At 44.9% G+C, this 27,236-nt stretch overlaps 1 protein-coding gene across 3 annotated transcripts in view; it reads right to left on the minus strand.

Moving 5' to 3' along the window:
• Positions 1-5,690: 5,690 nt before the first annotated feature.
• The window catches only part of LOC132394587 (chloride intracellular channel protein 1-like), a 56,006-nt gene continuing 34,460 nt past the window's right edge, over positions 5,691-27,236 (minus strand). For 2 of the 3 annotated variants that reach the window (XM_059970908.1, XM_059970909.1), the window contains exons 2-6: positions 21,905-22,014; positions 18,430-18,561; positions 14,929-15,035; positions 11,886-12,067; positions 5,691-9,433 (exon numbers count right to left, since the gene is read on the minus strand). In XM_059970908.1, coding sequence (XP_059826891.1) covers positions 9,272-9,433; positions 11,886-12,067; positions 14,929-15,035; positions 18,430-18,561; positions 21,905-22,014 — 693 coding nt within the window. In that variant the 3' untranslated portion in view covers positions 5,691-9,271. Of the gene's footprint in view, positions 9,434-11,885; positions 12,068-14,928; positions 15,036-18,429; positions 18,562-21,904; positions 22,015-24,610; positions 24,724-27,236 lie in introns of those variants that run through there. The other variant, XM_059970907.1, reaches the window with a different exon arrangement.

Genomic DNA, 27,236 nt, shown 5'->3' on the forward strand with positions numbered 1-27,236 from the left:
TGAACTATTAGTTTTTGTTGTACTGCAGATCATGGTCTCTCTTGGCGGCTTGGTGGGTAGAAGGTGCTGTTCCTTTTTGTGGAAGTGGGTGGGGGTGGGGGAGGGTCGTTGCTTTGCTGCTGCTAGTGCATGGGAGGGAGAGTGAGGGCTTTCGGGTTCTAACGTTTAACTGTCACTTTTGTTTTCGTGGATATCTGTATATTTCAGGATGTACTGTAAATTGCAGACATTTCTTTGACATTAAATGGAACTATTGAAACTATTGTTTGACATGACAAATCCAAGATTCCCAGGCAAGGGTCAACGGGGCAGAAAGGAAACACCCTTGACTTTGCTTCCCTACCCCTCGCCCCACCTCAGGCCCATTTCTGGCAAGGAACACTCTCTGAGGGTTGAGACAGATTCCCTCCCTGTTACACCCTCTGTTTTCCTGTCCAAGCTACACATCAGCAGACATGACAATGGCATTAAGGGGCATTTAAACAGGCACATGAGCAGGCAGGGAAGGGAGGAATATAGATCATGAAAAAGCCAGTCTTAATTGGCATCATGTTTGAAACAGACTCGTAGGCCTAAGGTACTGTTCTATACCACATGGAAAAGGCCCTTCAAACCAAATGGTCTATACTGACCAAGATGGCCATCAGCACTCCCATTTGCCCACGTTTTCGCCCACATCCCCTTAAACCTTCCCTGTGCAATTATCTTGTGAATATTGTTATTTTACCTGCTTCAAGCGCCTCTTTTCTCCTCCATTCCCTTCTGTGGTGACAGGTTTAACCTTCCTCCAAATCAGAGCATGAACCTCACTTATTTCTGGGTAAGACAACTGCATCCTGACACACTGGGTCTGCTCCTCCTCTTCGAAGGCAACCAGGATGCCCCGCTTCAGCTCTGAGGTATCCGACGAGACCAATGTAGGACTCGCTCAGGGAAGGAGGAGGCAAATGGATCTAATCAGATATGAGAGCCCAAGGTAGCCTGGTTAGCCAACAGGTCACGGGAACAGCAAGAGCATTTGGCCTCTTTAAAAGCTTCTCTGCATCATGAACAGCTTCCTTCTGCCACCCGTCCCCACTCAACACTGCCACCCCTGGCTGGGAGGTCCCACCAGATGACCATCCTCACCAGCACTGCTCCCCTGGGTTGGCTGCCCTGCCTCCCTGAGGTCCGGCAAAAATGCATCGGGGTGACTCTTGGCGAAACTGGTAACCCGCAGATCTGAGTTCAAATCTTGCCACCGCAATTGTGAGGATTAAATTCATTTAATAATCTGGATTTTTTGAACAAAGAATAATTAGTAATAAACATGAAGAAAAATATTGGGATGGTTGGAAAATTCCATTTGTTTCATTAAATACTCCAAAGAAGGAGATTTCCCATTTTTACACAAGGGGCGAATATGTGACTCCGGACACACCATCGTGATTGACTTAAATTGTCTCAGAAAGACCTAGAGAGCCACCCATTCCAAGGGTAATACACGTTGACCTTGCTTCCAGTGACAAACACAAACATTCAAACACATTTCGAAAAAAAATTATCTCCTTTGTCCATCCTGCTAGTCTTTGACCTGTCATTCTCAGGTAAAAGTATTTATTGCATTTAAAACATGTACAGCCTTTTTCCAGCTTTCTAATATTGGCAGAGATATTAATATTTCCTTCCAGTGGACGCAGCCAAATTCTGGCAGCTGCTGGGTTCCCTGCGTGAGCCTACGAGAGTTTGCTGAGGGAACGTGAACACTCTCTCCCCCTCAGCCTTCTCTTCTGTTCCCTCCCAAGAGGAAGGTCCAACTCTGGCTTTCCAGGGAGTTTCCTTCCAATGAACATGTAGCCCAGGTCTCTGGGACAGCAAGGCAAGTGACTCTACAGACCACGCCACAGGCTATGCAGTCCCTGTGCAACTGTACATGATCATCTCCCTTGGAAGGGTCTAGAACCCTTTGTCCTAGAACAGTAATGAACCAGTAAAACTCTAGCTCTGATAGTCCCAGGGTGGCTTTCCTTTAACGAAGCTGCTCCTTGCAAGCACCGAAAGAGGCAGCTTCCATGCTATTCCCATCTTGCTAGACCCGTAAAGATTGGCGCCTGTGCTGCGGACGCCTTGAAGAACGACCATACACTCTAGCAGATATAAATCCTGAGCTGTTATCATGGGCGTCTGCGGCCTGTAATTTTCTTTTGAGGATATACTTTCGAACCGACTAAATAACCTGGCACTTTTGCGAGCTCCTGGGGAATTCGGTGAACTAGACTCTTGAGAGTGCAGCTTTGGCGAGGATGGCAATCGCTGGGAGTGGATGCTGCATGTAAGACGCTCCCGCGGTCGGCTCTATTACTCCACGCTGATTAAAGCGTCCAGCAGGATCAAAATAATCAAGGATGAGACTGAAAGCGAACTGGTGTTCCGCTATGCCTGCCTGTGTTTGACTGCTATCCCTTTGTTCTGGCTATTACGGTCGGGCGGGAGGTGCAGGAGCCCTGGGTCTCACTCCACCTGGTTCAGGAGCGGCTGCTGCCCTGCAGCCATCGGGTTCCCGGGTAAACTCCACTCAGCTCAGCGCGGAGTGTGCTCCGCAGCCGCGGATTCACCTTCAGGGACTCCGTAATGAGGGCTCTGCTGGTCAGGGTCGACCATGGATGTTTTGTCCAAACAGTCTCGATACACGCGCCAGGGCAGAACAATATGGAGATCAAGCTGTTGCCCATGTAGCAATCTCATCCTCTCCACTCATCCGATGAACCCAAAAGCAGAGCTTGGCACCTGTAGCGCACATGATTCAAAATACAAGATTCAAAGCATATTTATTATCAAAGAATGTATAAATTATACACTTTGAATCTTGTCTGCTTACAGGCAGTCACAAAGCAAGACACTTCAATAACTCCACTAAAAAAAAACAAAAAGCTACTGCGTAGAGGAACAGAGAAAAGACACGGTGCGAACAATAGAAGCTGTTGTGCAAACAGCATTCTGAACCTGACTGAGCCCTAAGTCTGCTCCCAGAGCAGCCAGCGTAGGCCCAAGCCAAGTACATATATGTCACCATATATAATGCCGAGATTCATTTTCTTATGGGCATACTTAGTAAGTTCATAACAGAATAATAACCATATTAGAATCAATGAAAGACAGCACCAACTCGGGCATCCAGCCAGTATGCAAAAGACAACTGTGCAAATACAAAAACAAATAAAAATAAATAAGCAATATATATATTGAAAACATGAGTCCTTGAAAAGGAGTCTGTAGGTTGTGAGAACATTTCAATGATGGGGCAAGTGAAGTTATCCCCTTTGGTTCAAGAGCCTGAAAGGTGAGGGCTAATAACTGTTCCTAAAACTGGTGTTCTGAGTCCTGGGGCTCCTGCACCTTGTTCCTGATGGTAGCAGCGAGAAGAGAGCATGCCCTGTGTGGTGGGGGTCCCTGATGACAGATGCTTTGTGTAGATGTGCTCAGAGCTGTTACCTATGATGGACAGGGCCGTATCCTCTACTTTTTGTAGGATTTTCTGTTCAAGGCCATTGGTGTTTCCATAGCAGGCAGTGATGCAGCCAGTCTATATACTCTCCACTACACATCTATAGAAGTTTGTCAAAGTTTTAGGTGTCGCCCTGAACCTTCACAAACTCCTGAGGAAGTAAATGTGCTGCTATGCTTTCTTCCTAATTGAACTTCATGCTGAGACCAGGGCAGGTTCTCCGAAATGACATGTTCCACGTGTTTTTTTTTTGTTTTACTATTTGCCCTCTTTTGCAAATTGGATGTGTGGCGGTGTTGTATCTTTTAGTGAAATCTATTACCGTTTCTTTGTTTGCATTGCAAACAAGCCTGCAAGCATTGCGAGACTGTATCTGATACACCTGTACATCGATAATAAATTTGAATTTTGATTACCTGGGCCCTTTCCCATTAAGAGAGTCCCTGCTGTTGGAACTTCCCCCACCCAGTCTCTCATGCCAAATGCAGAAACCACTGTCCTGTTCCAGCGTGTAGGATTAGCGTAGCAGTTAGCACATCGCCATTACTGCTCAGGGTGTTCCGACGTTCAGCTCTGGCACCGTTCTGTAAGGTGTGTGTGTGTGTGTGTTTTCTCCCCAGGTGCTCTGGTTTCCTCCCACAGTCCCGTGATAAGGTCAGGGTTACTCGGGGTTCTGGAGGGGTGTGGATTGAAGGGTCAGTACTCCACACTGTATCACTGAATACATAAATAAGTCTGGCAATTGCAGAAACTGGTATCTGGAGCTGCTGGAGCAACCAGTGGGCCACAAAGTGTTTGTGGGAGAAGATTTATTGATGCTTTGGATTGAAACTTGGCATCAGTCCTGAAATTCTGACAAGTCCTTTTGCTGCCCAACCTGCTGAACTCGGCTTGCGGATCCATTCTTGCCTGTATTTATTTATTTATTTATTTATTTATTTGTTCAGATACAGCACGGAGTAGGCCCTTCGAGCCGTGCTGCCTAGCAACTTAATCCTAGCCTAATCACGGAGCAATTTACGATGACCAATTAACCTACCAACTGGTAAGTCTTTGAAGTGTGGGAGGAAACCCACATGTTTACAGGGAGAACGTACAAACTCACAGGCAGCAGTGGGAATTGAATCCATGTCATTATACTGTACATGTCACCTGTACTGTAAAGTGCTGTGCTGACCACTACGGCCCCATACCACCCCCATGAACCTCTTCCTCTTTGCCATTCCACCAGGAAGATACCAGTACTCAGCTAAGGGAACTGGAGCAGTCATGATAGATCTGGGCAATTCCCATAGGAGGGGTGAACACAGCCATACTGGGGGAAATAGGTTAAGAAAGATCCCACACCAACTTCCCTTACTGGGCAATTAGAGATTAGTGCAGACAATTAGAGAGGGATAATAGGCAAGTGTAATTGCCAAACCCAAATGATAATTTTTAGAGAGCCAGACAACCATTTTTGCATTCAACCATAAGACAGACAGTAGGAGCAGAAAGAAACCATTTGGCCCATCGAGTCTGCTCCATCTTTCGATCATGGCTGATTTATTTCCCCCTCAACCTCATTCACCTGCAGTCTCCCTATGACCTTCAATGTTCTTACAACTCAACAATCCATCAGCCTCCGTTTTAAATATGCCCAATGGCTTGGGCTCCAGGGCTGTCTGTGGTAAAGAGTTCCACAGATTCACCACCTTCTGGCTAAGTAATTCTTCATCTCTGCTCTTGGGATGCCCTTCTATTTTGAACCAGCTGGTCTTAGACACTGCCAATATTGGAAACATCCTTTTCCCGTCCTCTCTATCAAGGCCTTTCTTGCTATTCTGTGATATTTCTTCACCAAAGGAACCTTTATGGAATTCCTTGTTTTTAAACCAGTGTGGTTTCCTCCATCCCACTTCCTTCCCTCCCTCACCAATTTCCATACCATAACAGTAGGTCCCACAAGCCAGCCCCAGCATTCAATATGACGGTAGCAGATGTACAGTGCCTCATCTCTTCCTCTTCTGTGCGAACCCACCTCGCTAGGGACTTGTTAGAAGTATGGAGTGAACTGTACTTCACGGGACTCAATGTTGGTCAATAAAGCCTTGCTGTAAATGAGGTGCGTGGAGTTTCTTTTGTTAAGAGCCTTGTATGGTAGTGAGTGAGACTCACCCAGTGCGAACGTGGCCCAAGTGCAGAGTGAGAGACACTGAAGCAGGTCGATAGTTCACAGACTTTAATGCGAACAGTATTAAAGGGAAAATAAAACAATATACGCTGGGCTAAACTGGGCCGTTAACTAAAACTCTCACATGGAAAACGAAGCCTACACTGCGGCTGAAAAGAACTAAGATAAAACGAATATCGCTAGTCTTCAGAGTCAGTGGACTCGACAGTCCGATTTCTCGAGCAAAGAGTACTGCAAACATTGCTGTTTCCAAGTCTCGACGAATGCAACGACAGAATGAATGGAGTTAAATACTATCACAAAGAAATAATAATTAGGGGACACGTGCATATTCACGAGTGCAATTGCCGAATCCATGGTTGTGACAGACACCTCACAGTCCTTGTGGCCGAAACTGGGACTTCTGGCTTTGAGAAAATGAACGGGTGAAGACCCTCCAGCTCCCTGTTTAAACATATTCACTGACCTTCCTACCTCTTACCTCATAGATAAAGAACAAGAAACAGCGAGAAAGCAGAACAGCCGTAGTGTGCTAGTTAGGGAAGGCTGAGCAACCCAAGGCTTCTGTCTTTGGGTGAAGAACAAAGAGAGATGATTTGATGAAGTGTGTAAGACAAGAGGCACAGATAGAATGAACACCCAGTGCCCTTTTCCCAGAGTGGCAATGGCCAATACAAGGCAACACTTACTTTTAAGGTGATTGGAGGAAACTATGGGTGGATGCTGAAGATGTTGTTTCCCACCCCCACAGTGTGCTAAGTGCATGGAATACACTGCCTGGGGTAGTGGTAGAGAAAGACACATTAGGGACATTCAAGAAAGCCAGAGTCAAGAGTCACAGAACACTACAGCACAGAAGCAGGCACTTTGGCCCATCTAATCCTTGCTGAAATATTGTCTAGTCCTATCAAACTGCAGCTGGACCATAGCTCTCCCATTCATATACATATCCAAATTTCTCTTAAATGTTGAAATCAAAATCACATCCACCACTTACTCTGGCAGCTTGCCCCACACTCAAATATTTGATCTTTCACCCTTAACACATGACCTCTAGTTCTAGTCTCTCCCAACCCAGTGGTAAAAGCCTGCTTGCATTTACCCCATCTATACCCTCGTAACTGTGTATATCTCTGTCAAATATCACTTGTTCTTTTATGCTCTAGGGAATATACAACTTTTTCTTGTAACTCAGGTCCTCAAGTCCCAACAACATCCTTGTAACATTTTTTCTGCACTCTATAGTTTTTCCTGCAGGGAGTCACCAGAACTTCACACAATACTCTAAATTAGGCCTCACCAATGTCAACATTACATTGCAACTCCTGTACTCAATACTTTTGACTTATGAAGGCCAATGTGCCAGTCTTAAGCAGATGGATGAGAGGAATATGGAGAGCTATATGGGAATGATGGGTTAGCTTGATTTTGGAGTAGGTTAAAAGGCTGGCACAACACTGTGGACCAAAGGAACTGTACTGTTCTAATTCTTTAATCTCTAAATCTAACTCTCCTTATTGTCCACCTGCACTGTACATTCCCTGTGGCTGTAATACTGCATTGTCATCCTCTTTACTTTGTACTGCCTCAATATACTGTATCTGTCTAGATGGCATGCAAAGCAATGTTCACCAATATAAATGGGTATATGTGATAATAGTAAAACAATTGGATATTTATTTTATTTATTGAGATACAGCATGGTCCAGCTTCAAGCATTGTGGTACAGCTATCCCACAATTTAATCATAAGGCAATCTATAATATAACAATCTATAATAATTATCCTACCAACCAATGTGGCTTTGAGTGGAAACTGGAGCACTTGAAGGAAAGCCCATGCATGGACAGCATACAAACTCCTTACAGGCAGCGACAGGAATTGAACTCGGGTCACCTGTACTGACCACTACACTACTGTGCCTACCAGTTAGACACAGTCCCATCAGCCCATGAGTCATTCATCCCCATTTTACACTGAATCTAAAAACTAAAACAGGGAATGCTTTAAACACTCTGCAGGTCAGGTTGCATCTGTGGAAAGAGAAATTTACTTGCCCTAACCCTAACTTGTCTATTTGAATTTTCCCCACACCCACCATGCATACTAGCAATACAGAGTCAGACAGCATGTCCAGAAAAGAGCATTGCAGCCTCAGCTCTGCATTTTTAATTGCTCCTCATAACCTTTCAAGTTCAAGTTTGTCATTTAACTATACATGAATGCCCATGAATACAGATAAACAAAACAATGTTCCTCCGGGATCAAGGTGCAAAATCAGTACCAACAGTCATACACTGAACATGGCGCATATAAGATATCAGTAAAATACAGTCATACAAAAAAAACACAAGCTCTTGAGTTTATGAATGTTGCAGCCGTCTGCAGTCTAATGCATTTCAGCATGTCTTCTGCCAAGCGAATACTGGAGGGCAGCACTGACGCCACCTGCATGGTTGCTGCACCTCATAGCCTCCAGCACCAACTCCAATATCTCTCTCCTGGGCAGCTGCAACACCTTGGCTTGAGGCCTTGTCTACCTAGTCACAAGTACTGGTTGTGCAACCACTGACCCCCAGCAATCTCTGAAGAGTACTGACAATGGATGGGGCTCACCCGTCTTGTAGACACATGCCCTGAAGAAGGCAATGGCAAACTAGTTCTGTAAAAAAAAAAATCGCCCAAGACCATGATCGCCTATGTCATATGACACAGCACACAATGAACGAACCATACAAGGCGCATTTGATGTCTCTGGGCCTATACTCAATGGAGTTCAGAAGGATGGAGGGGAAGGGGAGGATTTCATTGAAACCTACCAAGTAAAAGCCTAGATAGAGTGGGCATGGCGAGGATGTTTCAATCAATAGGAGAGTCTTGCATCTGAGGGAACACTTGGAATAAAGGGACATTAGAACAGAGAGGATGTGGAATTTCTTTAGCCAGAGGGTGGTAAATCTATTGAATTCTTTACTGCAGAGATTTTTGGAGGCCAAATCATTGGGTGAAACAGGGATCAAGAGATTCTGGTTGGTGACAGGGTTACCAAGGGCTAAGGAAAGGAAAAATCAGCCATGATCGAATGGAGGAGAGAACTTGATGGCTTAATTCTGCCCCTCAACCTTATGGTTTACCTCTCACTTCTAAACATCGGTGAACTCATGTTAGCACTACACAACTGTGGAGGCACCAAATGAATGGAGGCCAAAAGAGGACAACAGACATTACAGTGATACCCATCAAAGGTGTATTTGATAACCAAGGCCCAAGGTCAGACTTAATTGGTTGGTACCTTATACCTGTGAGGTGAAGAAAGTTAACTAAACCTCAAAGACAACCACAAATGGAGGATGGGGGGGGGGGGGGGGGTGGGCAGGAACTAAAGAAATATTGAACCAAAAACTGTTCCATTTAAACCATCTTATAACAGCTGCTCAACATAAATATTTATTTTTGAGAAAAGCAAATAAAAAGACAACTAGGCGACTGAATGTTGGAGAAATAATTTTTTTAAACAAAAGGGGGAAATATTTCAATTATTGTCTTGGATTACGTGGATAATCTAACTGGCGGAACATAGCTCAGCTCAAAATATTCTAAAAGACGAAGCTCTTTCACTTGAGAGGCTTGGCAACTGTCGCGTAGGCAAGCTCGATCTCTTCATCTTTTGGGCAGGTATTCATGAATTCCTCGCAGTTGTTGGCATTCTGTAGGTACCTCCAGATACCCTTGAGCTGCTGAGGGAACTCAAAGCCCCGATATTTCCGACACACCACCTGTTTGGAGGGCAACACAAAGAAGAGGCAATTAAGGGCTTCCTTCAGGACAACTAAGGATGGTTCCTACAGCAGAAAATGGTCGCATTTCAACACCTCAGTTACTCAGATTTATTTATGTATTTATTCATCGCACAGGGCAGCTCAGTAGTGTAGTGGCTAGCAAAACATTTAACAGTGCCTGCAACCCAAGTTCAATTCCCTCCGCTGCCTGTAAGGAGCTTACACGTTCTCCCTGTGACCATGTGGGTTTCCTCCCACAGTCCAAATTTGTAGCGGTTGGAGGGTTAATTGATAACTGTAAATTGTCCTGTGGTTAGGCTAGGATTAAATCAGGTTTTCTGTGTGGCTCAAAGGACCGATAGGGCCCACTTATAGCTGATCTCAATAAAATCGTACGTTGAAACGTGCAACGAACTGTGCCGCTTTCGTTGACAACCAACACAAGGAAGTGCTGGGGGGCAGCCCGCAAGTCACTGCACATTCCACACCAACAACGAATGCCCACGATGTTTGGCAAAACAACAACAGTGAAACCAGCCTGGTTCCTCCTTCCCATCCACCCATCAAATACGGAATCCTCCAACCCCAGAGGAGACCGGACATCGTTTGCAGCCAGTGGTCTCTAGGTCAGGCTCTGGGCCTTTGACAGGTATTTCTGCGTTATAAAAAAATGATTAGGCAATGGCAGCACTGTAGTGGAGCAGTCAGAGCAATTGTCTTACAGTGCCAGTGACCTGGGTTCAATCCTCACCTCCAGCTCTGATCCTCTCACTTGCACGTTCTCCCCCTGACTGCATGGGCTTCTCTTTCCTCCCACAACCCAAACACATGCAAATGTTCAGGATGTCTGTAGTGTGTCAGTGAGTGGTAGAATGATGGTAATGCAAGGAGAATAAAAATGGGGTTCGTCCTCAATTAGTGTAAATCAGTGCTTCGTGGTCAACCTGGAGTTGATGGGCTGAAGGACACCAACACCTTGCCACAGGTCCAATTGACAAACCTGTATCCACAGGGAGAATGGGATGTATTTAAAGGGAAAAATCAGTAACGTGACTGAAAGGTGAAATGTTTAAGGGAACCTGAGGGGGGAGCTTCTTCACTCAGAGGCTGGTGCAAGTCTGGAACGAGCTGCCAGTGAAGTGGTTCGATTGGAATGTTTAAGGTAAGTTTGGATACGTATCTGGAAAGGAGGGTACGGAGGGCTATGGTCCAGGTGCAGGTCGATAGGATTAGGCAGAACAATATCTTGGCACAGACTAAATGGGTTCAAGAGTTTGTTTCTGTGCTGTAGTGTTCTGTGACTCTAAATAACCAGGGGTTTCCAAGAAGATCACACTGTGACAGGATTTAAAAGTAATTGGCACAGGGGGTAAAAAACAGGAGGTAGGGTTTGTTTGAGACACTGTACCTCAACAGCCACTGAGCCATGGAACTTCACTCCATTGCACTGCATAACAGGTTTCAGACTGTGAGTGTGAGTGTGAGTGTGAGTGTGAGTGAGTGTGTGTGTGTGCGCGTGCGCACCCTTAACTCCTGGTAGATTTGTCGGGGCACCGTCATGACAAGCTTTTTGCACCGATCTTTTTGGTGATTGCTCATTGTACAGTGTGTCTTGGGCATCTGAAACCTGGCGGAGCCCATCCGTCTCCAGGCTTTTTTGGAGCCAGTTGCATTTGAACTCGGGAGCCTTCATTCTGAAGTCTGGCTCTGATGCCACTATGCCACCAGCTGGCCACTGTAACTGAGAACCCTCCATTCTGGCTCCACTACTGGCTAATTCTCCATCTCAATTGCTACACCATCCCAATCTCCACCACGTCAGTGACTTAAGCCTTCACACTATTCTGTGGCAGAGAACTGCATAGACTCACCACCACCTTCTGGGTGAAAATACAGCCCCAAGTACCCTTTCCCCATCATTTGGGTCAGCCCTGGAAGAGGGTCACAAGCATGATCCCTGCAATGAAAGGCTTATCATGTGAGGAAAGTGTTTATGGCTCTGGGCCTGTACTCAATGGAGATCAGGAGGGGGACCCCATCGAAACCCAATGAAAGGCCTGGAAAGAGTGGACATGGAGAGGCCGTGTCCACTTGCATCTAATGGCACAGTCTCAGAATAAAGGGTGTCCTATTGAAACTGAGCGGAAGATGAACTCTGTCAGCCAAATGGTGGTGAATCTGTAGAATTCATTGCCATGGAAGTCTGTGGAAGCCAAGTCATTCATTAAAGGCAGAGATTAATAGAGATTAATTGTTGGGGGGGGGGGGGGGGGTTAAGGGCTATGGGGAGTAAGCAGGAAAAGGGAGTCCAGCGAAAAGAACATTTCAGTCATGATTGAATGGCAGACTAAATGGGCCAAATGGCTTAATTCTGCTTATAGTTTTGTATTTGGAGTCTGTGACGATGCCATTCCAATAGCAGGCCCACTATAGACGCAGCTTTCTTTACCTGCACAATGTGGAGTTTCGGTAGGAGATTGCAGTCAGCAAGGGTCAGTTCATTGCCATCCAGAAATTTCCTGGTGGATGTGCCGATGTCCTCTGCGCTGTTCTCGTCAATCTCATCGGGCAGTGGGCTGTTGAGGTAATCATCCAGCTGAGCCAAGGATTTTAACAGCCCCTTCTCCAGTACTGGCGGGGAGACAAAGGAAAGACTCTCAGCGATGCTGCTTACAGGCAGCAGGTCAATGGCTGACCTGACAGTCGCAAGTTTGATCCCCTCCCTGCATAACATTCAGCTTGGCAAGAGGTCCCACACCACCAGTTACTTCCCTTCAGCCACACAGTTCTTGAACCACACTGCACACACTGCCTCAGTATAGCAATACTATGGGATTACTCACTACAAAATAAAGGGAAGCCCTTTTAAAAAAGGGAGCTTCCTTTGCTGTAATTGTTCTTCCTTGTAAAGTTCTGTATGTTATGTGCTTCTCCGATACTACGTGCCTATGGTGATGCTACAGGTAAGTTTTTCATTGCATCTGTGCACAGCTGAACTTGCAGGTTGAGTTGGTGCTGAGGAAGGCCAATGCGATATTAGCATTCATTTCAGGAGTACTAGAATATAAAAGCCGGGATATAATGCAGAGGCTTTGGTCAGAATGCACTTGGAATACTGTGAGCAGTTTAGGGCTCCACGTTGAAGAAAAGATGTGTTGGTAGTGGAGAGGGTACAGAGGAAGTTCACAAGAACGACCCTGGGAATGAAAGGGTACGAGCCCTGTATGTGCTAGAGATTAGAGAAATGAGATGGGATCTCATTGAACCTATCATATATTGAAAGGTGTAGATGGAGTTGATATGGAGAGGATGTTTCCTATCGTGGGAGAGTCTAGGACCAGAGGGCACAGCTTCATAATAGGAGGGTCTCCTTCTGTGGAATTCATGGTAATAGTGGTCAAGTCATTGGGCATATTTAACGCGGAGGTTGATGGATCTATGATTAGTAAGGGTGTCAAAGGTTAAGGGAAAAGGCAGGATAATGGGTTGAGAGGGATAATAAATCAGCCATGATAGAATGGACGGAGCAGACTTGATATGTTGAATGGCCTAATACTGCCCCTATATCTTACTATGGTGTTATAAAACACTTACGACACAGTATAATAAACTCCACTTTGACCCACCCAATGCAACTTCCAACTGAGTCACAAACGCTGCCTTCCAGATATCACACCAAACTGTTTCAAATAGGTAAAGACCATAAGATATAGGAGCAGAATTATGCCATTTGGCCCATCGAGTTTGCTCTGCCATTTCATCATGGCTGATGCAATTTTCCTCTCAGCCCCTATCTCCTACCTTTTCCCCGTATCCCTTCATGCCCAATCAAGAATCTATCAACCACTGGTTTAAATATACATAAGGGCTTGGCCTTCACAGTCACAAAGAATTCCACAGATTCGCCAGTCTCTGGCCAAAGAAATTCTTCATCTCCATTCTAAAAGGACACCCTTCTATTCTGAGGCTGTCTGCATACTCTGGATTTAAACTCTCCCACTGTAGGAAACATCTTCACCACTTCCAGCCTATCAAGGCCTTTCATCATTCAATAGGTTTCAATGAGGTCACCCCTCGTAGTTCTGAATTCTAGTGAATACAGGCCCAGTCCCCCATTACCACCTCTCCAGAATTATTTTCCAGTGGTCCGATATCCACTCACACCTCTCTTTTACACTTGATATATCTGAAGAAACTTTTGGTATCCTCTTTAATATTATTGACTAGCTTACTTTCATATCACAAACGAGAAAATCTACAGATGCTGGAAATCTAAGCAACACACACAAAATGTCAGAAGAACTCAGCAGGCCAGGCAGCATCGATGGAAAAAAGTACTGTCGATGTTTTGGGCCCAGACCCTTCAGCAGGATTCGGAAGATTTAAACCTTGTCAGGATAGGCATCCCTAGAAGAGAGTTTGTAGTGTAGCAATCCTGTCACTACACTGGGTTAAAGGGTTCTGCTGAAGGGTCTTGCCCGAAATTGTCAACAGTTCTCTTTTCCCATGGATGCTGGCTGGCCTGCTGAGTTCCTTCAGCATTGTGTGTGTGTGTGCTACCTTCGTACACCATCTTTACCTTTTTGTTGCCTTCTGAAAGCCTCCCAATCCTCTAACTTCCCACTACTGTTTACTCTATGATATGCCCTCTCTTTGGCCTTTATGTCGGCCTTGATTTCCCTTCTTAGCCATGGTTGTGTCATCTTTCCTTCTTTCCTTGAGAATACTTCTTCTTCTTTGGGATGTATATATAGCTTCCAGAAATTCCAGCTACTGCTGCTCTGCTGTCATCCCTGCCAGTGTTCTTTTCCAATCAATTCTGACCAACTCCTCTCTCATGCCCCTGTAATTCCCTTTACTCCAGTCTAATACTGATACATCAGACTTCAGTTTCTCCTCAAATTTCAGGGTGAATTAAATCATATTATGATCACTTTCCCCTTAAGAGTTCTTTTACCTTCAAGTAAGTAGAGGCATAATTGTTATGTCGGACTAGGAGGCCTAGGCTGACAATCCAGACACCAAATCCCTGCATGTCAGCTGTAGAAACCCCTCACCCACTACCTTATTCTGGCTTCTGCCCCCTTCTTTTCCAGTCCTCATGAAGGGTCTAGGCCCAAAACATCGACTGTTTATTTGTCTCCATACATGCTGCCTGACTTGCTGAGTTTCTCCAGCATTTTGTGCCTGTTCACTGGAGTTTGCAAGTTGAAAGGAGATTTGCAGGGCACTGTGAAAATGCAGATACAATCGCAATACAATTGCTGTGTGACTGTGATAGTACTGCAACCGAGTGTTTCAAGGCACCTGTGCATCCACGTCTTTGTGCATGTGGCAATAAACTTCACTTTGACTTTGCTTTAGATAGGCAAAGTATGGAGAATATAGACAACTCACAAGTGATGTGATCAGTTTAAATTGGAATCACGGTCAGCAGTGATACGATGGGCCGAAGGGCCGCTTTCTGCACTCTGTATTCTACATCCACTTACTGTCATTCATGCCGGGATTGGGGTTCTTAATGTAGGCAGAGAACTTTGAGAAGACGTTGCTCCCAGCGGTGTTGGATTCTGGGTTCTTCGACGCAAGGCGTGGGTACCTGAAGCAAAATGAGAGTCGTGTCAAGCCCTGGAAAGGATGAATGAGGCCAAGGTCACTTGACCCTCAATTCTACTCCACCAATAATATCACAGGCGATGTGATCGGAATGGGAGTCACACAGAACAAAAACAAGCCGTTCAACTCAACTGTCTCATTTCAGTTTGTCCCATACTCCTCTAAGTCGTTCCTGTGCATGTACCTTCCCAAGAGTCTAATACTCCCTCAGAAAATCATTTAATATTCAAACCAGTCTCTACAATTGCCCCCCCAATGCCCTCTCCCAAGATTTCCCTCTCATTCTAATCCAGGGGTTCCAACCTAGGCCCCACAGATCCCTAGCTTAATGGCAGGGGTCCATGGCATAAAAAAAATTGGGAACCCCTGCCCCATTGCCTTTCCTGGGGCAAAAGAAACTTGTGCAGACACCTATCTATGCCCATCATGATATTATAGATCAAGTGCTCATCATCAGTGACACCCCCCCCCCACCACCCAATCCATGCTCTCTACTCGCTGCTGCCATCAGGAAGGAGGTACAGCAGCCTCAGGATCCACACTTTATAGGCATCCATTAGTCTCGTGAGACCATGGATTTGAGCCTTGAAAGGTTTCCAGGGCACAGGCCTGGGCAGGGTTGTATGGGAGACTGGCAGTTGCCCAAGCTGCAAGCCTTCCCCTCTCCATGCCACCGATGTTGTCCAAGGGAAGGGCACTAGGACCCAAGCAACTTGGCACTGGTGTCGTCACAGAGTAATGTGTTGTTAAGTGCCTTGCTCAAGGACACAAACACGCTGCCTCAGCTGAGGCTCGAACCAGTGACCTTCCGATCACTAGACCGATGCCTTGTCCACCAGGCCACGCGCCAACACCGGACCTACACTAAAAACAGTTATTACCCCAGAGGGGATAACTTCATTTAACCCAACACTGAACTGTTCCTCAACCCATGGACTTACTTTCAAGCACTCTTCACCTCACGTTCTCAATATTTCTTGATTTATTTATTATTATTTTTTGTATTTGTACAGTTTGTTGTCTTTTGCACATTGGCTATTTGTCCTTCATGTGTGTGGCTTTTTGTATTTACCGTGAATGCCTGCCAGAAAGTGAATCTCAGGGTCATATGTGGTGACACATATACACTTTGATAATAGATTTATTTTTAACATACGCACTTCAATAATGTAACTTCTTGTCTGCTACACTCCTGTGTATAAGGTTCCAACCTGGTCAACCTCACTCTAGTCCCAGCAACACCCTCTGTACTTTTTTCAGTTTAAAGGCATCTTTCCAACAGCAGTCTGATCAAAACTGAATACCCTATTTCAAATATGGCCTCACCAACATCTTGTACGACTACTAAATCCTGTGCTCAGTGCCCTGATTTGCAAAGGCCAACTGGGATTGGTTTATTGTTCTCACATGGCCTGCAGTCTAATGAAAAGTTTGTCTTGCATACAAATCAGATCATTACACGGTGCACTGAGATAGAACACGACAATACAATAACATGTGCAGAATAAAGTGTAGCAGCTACAGAGAGTAATAAGATGTAAGATTTTAACAAGATTGTGAGATCATCAATTGATCTCATCTTTCTAGGGAACCATTCAATAGTCTCATAACAGTGGGATAGAAGCTGTCCTTAAGCGTGGTTGTATGTGCTTTCAGGGTTTTGTACCTTCAACCCAATGGGAGAGTGGAGAAGAGAGAATAACTGGTATTGGTGTGTTCCTTGACTATAGTTGCTGCTCTCCTGCGACAGTGGGAGGTATAGTTAGAGTCCACGGGGTGGGGGGAGGGGGAGGCTGATTTCTGTGACGTGCCGAGCTACGTCTACGACTCCCTGTAGTTTCTTGCAGTCATGGGCATTGCTATGGCCACACCAAGTCGTGACGCATCAGGTAGGATGTTTTCTACAGGGACACGCTAAATTTCTCAATCTTCCTGAGGAAGTACAGGTATTGGCAAGCTTTACTGACCATGACAACTCCGTGGTTGGATCAGGACAGGCTACTTGTGATGCTTACCCTTAGAGAACTTGAAGATATCTACCTTCTAAAATGCTGCACCATCGATGTAGCTAGCAGCACGTTATTCTTCCAAAGAAGTGAAAAGGAAGATGCAGAGGGGAGAGATTGCAATCCTGTCTATTCCATTTCCTCAACCTCTCCTTGGCCATGCATATAACTTCCTTCAAAGTAGCTATTCCCCTTCTTTTGGTACTTCTCCATATACACGGTTCACCAAGATGCTGCCTTCTGCTATGATTTCCTGCCAAACTAATTTTAATGATATTTAATCTATTTCACCTGCACTAGATCCAGATCTCTCCCTTCTCTGTGAAGAGAGCCTCGTAAACACTTCTACCACATCTGCCTCCATCTCTAGCCCTGGCAGTCACCTCTCTGCCAGAAAACTTGCCTTGCACATCTCCCTTAAACATCTTCTCCCCTTCCCTCTTACACCTTACATTGTCTCTAGTATCAGACATTTTGCTCCTGGAAAATAAAAAACGACACTCTATTCTAACTATGCCGCTCATAAATGATAAACTCCTATCTTCAGAGGGAGTCTCCCCTCAGCTCCAGAGAAAACAACCCTAGTTTGCCCACCTGTCCTTACAGCTCATGCTCTCCAATCTAGGCAGAATGCTGGTAAACCTCTTCTGCAACTCTTTATAGCCTTCTCATCCTTCCTAAGATGAGGCAACCAGACATGAATGCAATACTCCAGATGCAGCCTAACAAGGGTTTATAAAGCTGTAACATCACTTCCTAACTCTTGAACTCAGTGCCTCAATTACTAAAGATGAGCATGCAATATTCAGAAGCTCAAGTTCAAAGTAAATTTATTATCCAAGTATCAATGTGCTGCCATGCTTGACCTTGACAGTCATTAACTGGAAATACTGCATAAGTTATGAAAAGCTAAACACAAACAGAGTAAGACTAAAAAGATCCAATATGAAAGTAAATAATACTGACAATGAGAGCTCAAATGTGTCCTTGTAATTGGGCTTATAGGTTGTCGGACCAGTTTAGAGATCTGATGAGTGAAGTTACCATGCCGGTTCAGGAGCCTGATGGTTGTAGGGTAATGACTCTTCCCGAATCTGGTAGCGTGGAATCTGAGGTTTCCGTACCTCCTGCCTGATGATAGTAGCAAGAAGCAGGCATGCCCTAGATGGTGTGGGTCTTTGATGATGGATACTGCTTTCTTGTGGCAGCACTCAATGGTGGGGAGGGCTTTGTGTAAACCCTATTGACTTTGCATCCTCTTTTAGGGATCTACGGACTTGGTTCGGTTAAATTTGCCTCATAATTGCCACCTATCTACCTGATGATCAAACTTTCAGATAAGCTGTGCAATGTTGACATAAGGTCACGTACTTGGGAGGACAGAGGGTTTCCTCCAGGAATTCCTCGATTTTGTTGGTGTCCGTCTTCACCTCGTTGTCGTACAGTAGGAAAGGTGGTTGAACTCCCGGAGCCAAATCCTTGAGGTACTGGTTTTCAAATTTCCTAAAGTGGGGAAGTTCAGAAAAAGAAAGAGAGTTTACAGTTTAGTAGAAGCAAATGCATGAACTAGCCAGGGCCACACTTCAGCAGAGAGGGCACTCATTGCTGGTCACTGGAACTGCTGGCACTGGATACACAAGGAAAACTCCAGCAGAGAGCAGAAGGGTTGAACATCCTCCTGGACCGTTCCAAGCCGTTATTTTCAAGAATTCATTATGGTGGAAAGAATGCAAAGATTTAGAAGTCAGATCACACAACATGGATGCAAGCCCTTCAGCCAAATGGTCCATGCCGACCAAAATTCCCACTTACCTGCCTTTGTCCCATATCCCTCCAAATCATTCCTGTGCACGTGCCTTTTCAATGTTATTAATGTACCTGCTTTCATAAGACCATAAGACATAGGAGCAGGATTAGGTCATTCACCCCATCGAGTCTGCTCTGTTGTTTCATCATGGCTGATCATTTCCTTCCTAACCCCATGCCTCAAATCACTTTCTCTGGCACCTCAGTGAAAATGTTGCCACTTTGTTCCTATTACATCTACCCACCCCCATCCCAAACCTATGCCCTTCAATTTCTGATTCTGCAATCCTACGAAAAAGATTGTGTGCATTCATCCCGACTATGCCTCATTTTATTGGAACATCGCTGGGACTGCAGGGGCTGAGCTCCGAGAAGAGGTTTGGCAGGATAGCACCTCATTCCTTAGAATGTAGGAGAATGTCGGGTGACCAAATAGAGGGGCATAGACAGCATTGGGGTTAGCGTAATGCCTTTACAGCACCAGTGATCACTGATAGGGATTCAATTCCAGCCACTGCTTGTAAGGAATTTGTGTATTCTCCCTGCGACCACATGGGTTTCCTCCACGTGCTCCAGTTTCCTCCCACAGTCCAAAGATGTTCCGGTAGGTAGGTTAATTGGTCATTGAAAATTAGGCTAGGGTTAAATCGGGGAATTGCTCGGTGGTACATCTCAATTCTTGCTGATTGGTTTGGTGCAAATGTGTGTTTCGATGTATGTGTGACAGATAAAGATAATCTTTAAAATCTAATCTTTGGATAAAGCTAGACCCATTTCTTTTTACCCCAGGGAGAAAGAAACAAAAAACTAGAGGGCATGGTGTTTAAGGCAAGAAGTGAATGATTTAGCAAGGATCCGAGGAACTTCCTCACTTTTTTGATCTGTATATGGAACGAGCTGCCGGAGGAAGTGGCAACAGTGGTACAACAGCAACATTTATAAGAGATTTGGAGAAGTACAGTGGATTCCAGTTAATTGGGACGCATTGGGACCAGTACATTTTGGCACAATTAAGCAGCTGCCACAATTAGCCAATGCGTCATGGAAATAGTTGTGAAGGTATAAAAATGGCAAGCTGAGTCACAAATTATGTATTTAAATGAAATACAGAAGAAATTAGAATACTATCAATATAACTACAGTACTATAGAGCTGTGTATTAGTTCCTAATAGTTACTGATGGAGGAATTTGTCTGCCATGTTCTTTCGATTGACTGTAAACGAATAAAGTCAGTGCAGATATCTAGTGCAGAGAGTGGACTACTTTCATAGATTAGAGTACTTTTGATGATTGCATCTTCCAACTCTTCATTTTCATTGTAACAACCAAGACGATTTTTGATACCTTCAAATTCTATGTAATACCTAACTTCATGAAGTAGTGCAATCGTTTCATTTTCACTCCCATCCGTTTCTGGCACCTGCAAGCCTGAATGCTTGAAACTGTAGTGAGCAAAACAGTTCTGAATTGTCTTACTGTTTATTTCCTCGCCAACTATCAGTGACAAAAATCACTGCTTTTTGAACACAACTGATGCTATTTAAAACCTGTTTGCTCTAATCACAGTGTAGTGTCTAATGCCACTAATATGAGTAAGAAACTGTTCGGTAACCGTCTCCTGTCCCAATTAAGTGGCATAGTGTCCCAAATAAACAAAAGGATAAGCAACAGTAGCAAGCATGATCTCCCGGTGGCCAACCAGTTCAATTTCACTTCCCCTTTCCACACTGACCTGTCTGCCCATGATGGTGTCAGGCCATGTTGAGGCCACACACAGATTAGAGGAACAATTCCTCATTGAGTTTGTTTTCCACTATCCCTCTAGTCCAGGGATAGATTTGTTTTTCCTCTCTCACTTTATCTCCTTACCTGCCCGTCACCTCCTTCCATGCTCCTCCCCCATCCCTTTCTTCCAGGGCCTTCTGCCCTCTCCTTTACTTCCTCAAAGAATTCCAATAGATTTCTCAGGCAACATTTCCCCTCAAAGAAACCATGCTGACTTTGGTCTATTTTATTATGTGCCTCCAAGTATATTGAAGCCTGCATCTCCTGATTTTACTGGTGGTTGGCAGTTCAACTTAATGGTTCATTACTACCACCAACTGGACTGGAGCGTGGTGTGGAGAATTGGAAATAAAACCCCTACTATTACTTTATCATGAAAACTAAATTACTCCCAAAAGCCTGTAGATTGTCAACAATGCAAGACAATATTGAATTAAATTACAATCACTTTCATAACTTTTTAAGTTTTTAACTGAAAACTCTCAACCTGCAAAGATACATTTGATACCTGACTTCTTTCAATCTTGTATGCTTCGCATTGTAATAGAATGTGTTCAACTGATTCATAATGGACAGCCCAGAGTGACTTTTTCCAACAAGGAACAAGGAATAATTAAGCATAGTACGTCCAGTTCTATGTTGAGTCAATATAATTCCTTCCCTTCTTGCTTTACCCCCTTCTCCCATCAATTCAACACCAAAACCTCATCCTTAGTAATTAATTGACTCTAACATCTTTCCAAGCACTGAACTCAGGCTAACTGGTCTATAATTTCCTTTCTTCAGCCTCATTCCTTTCTTAAAGAGTGGAGTGACATTTGTAAATTTCCAGTCCTCTCAAACCATGCCAGAATCCAGTGATTCTTGAAAGATCATTTCTACTGTTTTCAGAACCCTGGGGTGCAATCCATCTGGTCCAGCTGACTTATCTACCTTCAAACCTTTCAGTTTCCTAAACACCCTCTCCCTAGTAGCGTCAACTATACTCACTTCTGCCCCTGACACTCTCAAATTTCTGGCATACTGCTAGTGTCTTCCACAGTGAAGAGTGACGCAAAATACTTAAGTTTTTCCTGCCATATCATTTCCACCCATTACTATCTCTCCAGCATCATTTTCCAGGGACTAAGACCACAGATGTTACTTTTGTCATCTGTTGTCACAGATGTCACTCACATCATTTTTCCACACCTCATCATTTCAACTGTGTCCTCCTGCCCAGTGCCAACCCCTTCACTAGTGCACATCACTAACCTCTTCATGTCCAGTGTGGTAACGTTGAAGGTCACCCCTTTGAGCCAGAGAACCATGAAGAGTCGCTGAGAGAATGGGCAGTTGCCGATGCTTTGTCCATCACTTCCAGCCTGCGAGAGAGAGAGGGGGACAGAAAGAAAGAACACACAAGTGTCAGATTTGGTTTATTTTAAATTTAAAGATACAGCATGGAACAGGCCCTACTGGCACTTTGAGCTGTCATTTAAAACTGAGGCATGGAGAAATTTCTCCTCGCAGAGAGTAGCGGACAAGATTACTGCCATGTAGACAAGTGCATGTATCCGCAGGAGCAATGAGGAAGCTTATTTGCAACAACAGCACAGGCACACAGCATGTTCCAAGCTGCAGTAAACAAGAACATTTCAAATAAATATAATTTTTTTTTACAAGAAACAACACAATTAGAATTAAAATAAAACAAAGTCTGTTTTAGTACCAAGTGATCAAAGGCTTGCTATACTGAAGTCATGTTCGAGATTGTTTAAGAACGGAGTGGTTGAGCAGAAGTAGCTGTTCTTGACCCTGGTGGTATTGGACGTTCGGTTTCTGCACTTCCTGCCTGACGGTTGCTATGAGATACCTTCTCCTGGATGGTGAAGATCTTTGATGATCAATGTTGCCCTCTTGAGGCAGTGCCTCCTGTAAATACCAGCGATGATGTCCGTGATGTATTGTGCTGAAGCTACACACCTTTGAACGATAAAGGGGTTGATGATGAAGGGGCAGTGCCGAAGAGGAGACAATGAATTGGGCAATCACTTTCTCACTGCTTCCATCAGGTAGAAGGTACAGGAGCCTCAGGACTCGCACCACCAGGTTCCAGAACAGTTACTACCCCTCAACCATCAGACTCTTGAACAAGAGAGGACAAGACCATAAGACATAGGAGCAGAATTAAGCCATTCAGCCCATCGAGTCTGCTCTGTCATTCCATCATGACTGATCCCAGACACTCGACCCCATACACCTGCCACCTGGCATTTCCTTTGATTTTCCGACTGATCAGGAAACTATCAACTTCCACCTTAAATAGACCCATGGACTTGGCCTCCACCGCAGTTCGTAGCAGAGCATTCCACAGATCTACTTCTCTCTGGCTAAAAAATTCCCCCGATCCTCTATTCTGAAAGGTCACCCCTCAATTTTGAGGCTGTCCCCTCTCGTTCTGGATACGCTCACCATAGGAGACATACTCCCCAATTCCACCATATCTAGTCCTTTCAACTACACTCATCTATTGAGAGATTCCCATAACCAATTATCTCACCTTAAGGACTCTTTACCTTGTTATTTCATGCTCTCATCATTTATTACTATTTATTTATATTTGCATCTGTACAGTTTGTGTCTTCTATGCTCTTGCTCTTTCATTGATCCTGAGTTCCAGAGATTTGCTGAGTCTGCCTTCAGGAAAAGAATATAAGTAGTGACGAATGCAAAACGTACTCAGTAATAAATATTACTTTGAACCTACGAACATATTGGGTGGCAGAGCAGGTTTGAATAAGTCACATGAACTAGCCGCTCCTACGCTCTCCAACCTGAAACAATTAACTGTTTGACAAATAAACTCTTCTTGGGCTTCCAGCTGGGTACAGGTATCGATGTTAACTGACAGCTGGATGACAAACACTGCCAGCTTCATAAGATATGAGGCCTGGGCATGTCTAGTCTGGTAGTCTGTCCCTCCTGATTGGCTAGTCTTCATCCAATCAGTTTTCCACTCTCCCACCTTGTTTACAATGCAATTCCAGTTCTTACTTACAGTGACATCTTTGTCTTTGTTATAATTCTTTTACTCTAGTTTTATTTCAATAGCTTCCTTAAGCAGGATTCTCAAAAGCCATTGGTGTGGCACGGTAGTTTTGTGGCTAAGCCAATCCTTTGCGAATGCAGAGCTCTGATATCAGTGAAATTTCTGGGTAACCCAAATGAGAAGTGTATGTTTGTCATATACGCTGGGAAAGTACTAGATCCTTTTTCAATTAGCTGTTTCTCTCTTCACAGATGCTGCCTGACCTGCTGAGTGTTTCCAACATTTCCTGTATTTATTTCAGATTTTCAGCAGCTGCTCTTCACTTTGATGATCATTCAATGGTGCAGAGTGTGTGTGTGGTGGGGGTGTGTGTCACTGGGTCCATCGGGAGTTCACAGGTTGGGATGGAGATGTTAAATTTGTAGTGTTATGCACAAAAAAGGAATGAAAGAATCAGAGAAAATAGGGTGACGCGGTAGTGTAGCAGTTAGCATGACACAGTGACAGCTCAGGACGTTCTGAAGTTCAATTCTGGTGCCTCTGCACCTCCTCCCTGTGGAATGTGTGGGTTTTCTCCAGTCCACCGGTTTCCTCCCACAATCCAACGGCGTATCAGGTAGGTTAATCGGTCATTAAAAACTGTCCCGTGATTAGGTAGGGGTTAGTCGGGGTTGGGTTTGCTGAGACAGCCTGGCACAAAGGGCCGGAAGGGCTGACTCCATGTTGTCACTAAACAAAATAAACAAATAAAACTTGCAGAGAACCACACTAACTAAATTAAATCTTGCATTAACTTTTAATCATTAGAAATTATAATTCCCTCAACTACAGAACAGATATAGCTGTTGATGGTTTGGACTTACAGGCAAATAAAGGAAGATCAAATTCCCTGAACAGCAGCCATATTACTCCATGCACAGATTACATACCCAAATGAGACATTTGCAAATGGTGAAGAGGTTACTCAGGAAGATTAGGGTAGTAAGACCATATAAAATCGGGTGAAACATCGCCTGTTTATTCCCCTCCATAGATGCTGCCTGACCTGCGGAGTTCCTCCAGCATTTTGTGAGCTTTGTGCACAGGCAATTTGCATTTTCACAGCCACAGAACTGCTCAAGCACATCACAACCAGCCACACCTTTACTTCATAATTCACTCACAGTCGCAAGATAGGAAAATGAGGCAGAACAGGATCTCACACCCGTGTGAACTGGAGATATGCACTCAGCTCTCTAGAGAAGGACTTAACCCTGTGCAGTAAAAAGATCCCTGTGCTAACTGACATGAGGCCATTTAACTGGGTGAAGCGATTCCAGCTCAGACCAGTCTCGGCTCAAAATGTTGACTGACCATTTCCACTGAGTTCCCCAGGCTTTTTGTGTGTTGTTCCAAACCCCAGCGTGTCTTGTGTCTTCAAGACCACCCCCCCATCATTTCCAGTCACCAACACCTGCCATCATTCACCATACTCCTGCAATTTATACCCCCTACATACACACACCCATCAATTGGATGTTCTTCACCAGTCCAGCAGGAAATCTGCACCAACTCAGTGACCACATCTTTGGAAGTTGGGAGGAAGCCGGAACACCCAGGGAATCCCACATGGTTATAGGGAGAACATGCAGACTCCACCCAGAGATCAAGATCTTTTTAGGAAACCCTGATGCACTGTTACAGAGAATGGTGGACTCAGCCAGTTGCATCATGGGTAGAGCGCTCCACAGCACAGGACAGCTTCAAGGGGTCTAGATAGTTAAAATGGCGCTGAGCTGAGACGTCTGTCGACATCGTAGCCCACACGGGTTCTACTTATTAACATTCGCAGGGATGGCTCTGGGGGTCAGTCGGGTGAAGTTAATGGTTGCGTTACAGTCCAAAGAAAGGGATGAAAAGGGAGTTAAAGATTAGGCTGGAGTCCAGATTGGAGCGCTCAGTAGTCAAAGGCTAGCGATCTCCATGGTCCGATATCGGGTTGGCAATGTTGGCTGTCATTCCACTGGGGAAGTCAGATGCTAACAAATCTTTCAGTCGACTGGAGGCCCTAGGGTTGGAGCCCTGTGTGTAAGTGAATGGGGGAGTGTGTGTGTGTGTGTGTGTGTGTGTGTGTGTGTGTGTGTGTGTGTGTGTGTGTGTGTGTGTGTGTGTGTGTGTGTGTGTGTGTGTGTGTGTGTGTGTGTGTGTGCGTGTGTGTGTGTGTGTGTGTGTGTGTGTGTGCGTGCGTGCGTGTGTGCGTGAGTGAATGAGTGAGTGAGTGAGTGAGTGAGTGTGTGTGTGTGGAAAGGGGTTTTGCTGTTATTGTTCTGCAGACATTGTGGGCAGATGGTGTTGGTACCGGAACGTGTGATGACGCCTACAGGCCCCACCACCAGCACATCCTTATTTTGTGTTGGTTGTTAATGGAAATGACCCATTCCATTACACGCTTTGATGTACATGTGATAAATAAATGGATCTGAAATCTGAAGAGGGGTTGTCAGGAAGGCGACGTCCAAATCATGGCCCTCATGGCCCCTGCTCAAAGCTGTTATCAGTCAGGAGGTACAGGAGCCTGAAGACCCACACCTCAAAGTTCAACAATAGCTTCTTCCCTCTACTGTCAGATTCTGGGAACCAACTTAAAAAACCCTAACACTACCTCAGACAAAATTTCCTTTTCTCTCTCTCAGAGCCATTATGTTGACTTTATTAAGCAATTTAAATTTGAGTTAACTTGTTTGCCACGTCCTTTGCTGTTGCTGCAAGAAGCTAATGCTCAAGATTTTTATATCTCCTGACAGTAACCTTGAACCAACACATTCAATACCTTGCCCAGTGAGACTGCATGGTCAACAGTTCATTATTGGCTTAAGACTGGAGGAAAGTGCAGTTACACCAGGGCACAATAGACGTCTCAGATTAGCAGTTAGCGTGATGCTTTAAAGTACCAGCGTCCTGGGTTAACTCCCGCTGCTGTCTGTAAGGAGTTTGTACACTGGCCCCGTGGGTTTCCTCCCACAGTCCAAAGACGCAGTAGGCTAATTGGCCACCTGGGTGTAATTGGGTGGCGTGGGTTCGTCCATCTGCAAGGGCCTATTACCGTGCTGTACCTTTAAGTAAATAAATAGCAGAGGCTTTTCATTGCCAACGTGGCTGGAGGAATGAAAGGGTTAACTCATACCAAGCAGGCAGCCTGGGGGCATAGCATCCAGCACAATCGCTTTGCAGCACCACTGATCACCAATAGGGGTTCGATTCCCACGTGGACTGTTCTCTCCATAACTGGGTGGGTTTCCTCCCATCCTCCAAAAAGATCCAGGTTAGTAGATTGTGGGCATGCTACGGTATCACTCGTGAGCAGCTCCCAGCACATCCTCAGACACAAAATGGCACATTTCACTGCGCTTTCTGATGTACAGCTGCCCATCTTTGATCTTTAAAAATCTGTTATTTCACCCTGTGACTAACCAGCAAAAGAAAGAAGGAAGCCAATGGGTGGGTCAGATGCCTTGTTAATGTAAACTGACTCATTCATGGGTGTGTTGCTAAGTACAAATGGGCATTGGTAGCAGG

Source organism: Hypanus sabinus, chromosome 5, assembly GCF_030144855.1.
Source record: "Hypanus sabinus isolate sHypSab1 chromosome 5, sHypSab1.hap1, whole genome shotgun sequence".
Lineage (NCBI taxonomy): Eukaryota > Metazoa > Chordata > Chondrichthyes > Myliobatiformes > Dasyatidae > Hypanus > Hypanus sabinus.